This window comes from Primulina eburnea, chromosome 6, assembly GCF_022965805.1.
Source record: "Primulina eburnea isolate SZY01 chromosome 6, ASM2296580v1, whole genome shotgun sequence".
NCBI lineage: Eukaryota > Viridiplantae > Streptophyta > Magnoliopsida > Lamiales > Gesneriaceae > Primulina > Primulina eburnea.
This window is the reverse complement of record NC_133106.1, coordinates 31,634,061-31,636,859: the sequence shown is the minus strand read 5'-3', so window position 1 is coordinate 31,636,859 and position 2,799 is coordinate 31,634,061. Positions and strand designations below refer to the sequence as shown.

The window sequence follows — 2,799 nt, the reverse complement described above, 5'->3', positions numbered from 1 at the left end:
TAGATTTAGAATTGGAAAATTTGCATTGTTGGTCTTGTATTTTTTTTTTATTTTACGATTTTTTTTATCTATATTATCAAATTTCAGTTTCAATATGTTATCTTTGTTTTGTCAATTTTATTCATTTTTTCGATGTAGCACTCATACAACGTTGATGTTATGCAGCGTGTGTAATATTATAACAGCACGTTACGATTATAAAATAGAAGACCAAAAGTGCAAAAAGACAAACATACATGACCGAAAAGAGGATTTTATAAAGTTGATATCATAATTTTTAAACTAATCCAACAACAAATTTAATCAAATATTACCATGTTTGGAAATGAACATTTATGTACAGTGATTTACTTCAAGTAAATTGGACAATGTATAGATGGCAAATCCGATCGAGCCAATTATGATACTGAAACCTGGTGAAATAAATTCAGAATCTCTTCTTTTCTTTGACAGGTCCTCTTGGAATCTTGTTAAGAACTTTGGAATCAAATTTCTTGAACAATTTCTTCATATCCTTATTCCCCTTGCTTGCTACATAATCCACCTCATCTTGGTATCTTTCATATAATGCCGGTAGAGCTAACAAGCAAATAAATCCTGTAAATTTAACAAGAAAACAATGAAGATGGTGAGAAGAATTTTCGCGAGTAATTAGCAGTTTTAGCGACATATTTCGGGTGGCGTCTAAATCATCTTACCGGTGTATAAAAGATTTAAGGAGCTGAAGTAGTTTCCAATTCCTGACAGTATCCATAGGAATGCCATTGCCTAAATATTATATAAACCATCACATTACTCATATATTCATGTTTTTGTTTGAATAGACTGGTTGGCTCGTGAGATGAAGATATTATATATAATAAATTGAAAAGATGAGGATAACATAGATTTGTTTACTATAATAATTGTAAAACTTGAGCCATGTTATGAAAATGATAGGTCACAGGGAATATATGCAGAAAGATTATTTAGATAATAATGTACCATTAAAAAGGTCTTCAAATCTTTCCCCGACGAAACATCGTACAGTTTTAATATTGTCGTGTTGATTTTGGCGTAAAACCATCGGAATGTGGACTCTGGTATTGTGATTGCTCGTAGCTCCGAAGGATTTCTGGATATAGACGATATCGGAAAACTATCAAACAAAAAAAAATTTGTTGCAATTCAGAGATTTGCATATAATATATTACTTGTGAACTAGTCCAGCTCCAGAAGACCAGATGAAGCTGAGTATCATCAAAATCATGGAGATGTAACATAGAAGTGTGACGAAATTATATTCCAGCACTTCAAATAGAAACCATATAGTTGTGCATCCGACGAGTATTGCTGCTGATAAATTCTTGTTTCTCCACAGTAGTATGTCAGCAACTGCAGCAAAAAACAAGAACACATACAAATTTTATTTCATTTATAATAAATCGCAAATAATTGTATTCATTTACTTACATAATATTAGAATAAAGAATTTTTTAATATCAATAATCGTTGAAATAAAAGGGAGAATTCTAAATGTAGTCATGTATGTTTGTTTTTTCACGATTTCGATAATTTATATTGTCAAATTTAAGTCTTAATTTATATTTCAATTTATGACAATTTTAATCTATTTTCTTAGAGTGTTGAAGTGACATTACATACAACAACGTCACATAAAAAAAGAATAAAATTGTAAGAACAAAAAAAAATGAAATTCGACAATACAGATGAATAAAATAACAAATAGACAAGCATACAGAATTAAAACTACAATTTCCCGAAACGAATTAAATTTAGAATCATAAAACCTACCATCTACTGCCTTTTTGTTAATTCTCTGCGGAGAATAGTGAAAAATAAATTAAAATATAAGTTGACGAAAAATACAATCCATATCAAATTTAATTAGCAACCATTTTCCTTTATGATTTATTAATTTATTTTATCAATTAATTAAATAATCTTTAAACTACACTAGCAATTTACATCTTTGGAATTAATCTTCTTATTTTTCCCTGTAGAATCATGCAACTATATATTCAGCCTTAAGAGTTAAAACTGATATAAAAGGAGTTGAAATTTGACCTTTTCCTCCACCAAGAATGGCATGCAAGGGCTTTTCCCGACCAAACAATCTTCTTTGAGGGGCCGAAGCGTCATCGGAATCCGACGAATAAACGGGCATTTTTCCTTTGATGTTTTTGGAACTCTTGAAAGAACAAAGATAGCTGTTTGTATCTCGGAAAATATAGATGCATCGACGTTTATATAATAAGCTAATACATGTTGGGAATAGCAGACTTTAATTTGATGCCAAGTAACTTTGTAATGACTCTGGAAGGAAAGGAATAGCTTTGGCATCACTAAAAAGATTGCATCAACAATTCGATTCTGCGTCTACACAGAGGCAATTGGACCATTTAAAATAAAGGCCCGTAACCTGATAGAGAGCAAGAACAATAAATTAAGAACCTTCATAAATTTTAATTTTAATTTCTTTAAATATAAATTTGAAATTTTTTAGATCTAATTAGAATAGTTGGTTTTACTATTTTTAAATTGAACTAAATTTTAGATATAATTTAAATTTGCTGGGTTTCTCCCGATTAACAAATTTTTTATGGATAAAAAAGTCATGATCTTATTTTATATTATCGAAAAAATGGTGTATTTTTGTTCATTTTTTTTTTCAAATTTATCTTGGAAACACTTTATTTTCTTAAATATTTGGTGACCGAATAATTGTTCTCTCTATAATTGATTTGACACAAATATAATAATTTTAAAATAAGTAAACCATTAAATCAAGGAGATTAG

The 2,799-nt window shown here is 29.2% G+C and overlaps 1 protein-coding gene across 1 annotated transcript; it reads right to left on the bottom strand.

Annotated features, from left to right (window-relative positions):
• Positions 1-233: 233 nt before the first annotated feature.
• LOC140833476 (reticulon-like protein B14) lies at positions 234-2,235 on the bottom strand. The gene is made up of 5 exons (XM_073197817.1): positions 2,068-2,235; positions 1,194-1,374; positions 985-1,114; positions 699-768; positions 234-597 (listed from the first exon to the last, which is right to left on the bottom strand). Exons 1-5 carry the CDS (start codon positions 2,165-2,167, stop codon positions 428-430), a joined length of 651 nt encoding a protein of 216 aa, XP_073053918.1. The 5' UTR covers positions 2,168-2,235; the 3' UTR covers positions 234-427.
• Between the last annotated feature and the right edge of the window lie 564 nt (positions 2,236-2,799).

Coding starts and splice junctions, on each gene's coding strand:
- LOC140833476 (XM_073197817.1), bottom strand. CDS start 2,167: ATGCCCGTTTATTCGTCGGATTCCGATGACGCTTCGGCCCCTCAAAGA. Junction 769..984: donor ATTTGAAGACCTTTTTAATG/GTACATTATTAT, acceptor TATAATATTTAG/GCAATGGCATTCCTATGGAT. Junction 598..698: donor CTTAAATCTTTTATACACCG/GTAAGATGATTT, acceptor TTAAATTTACAG/GATTTATTTGCTTGTTAGCT.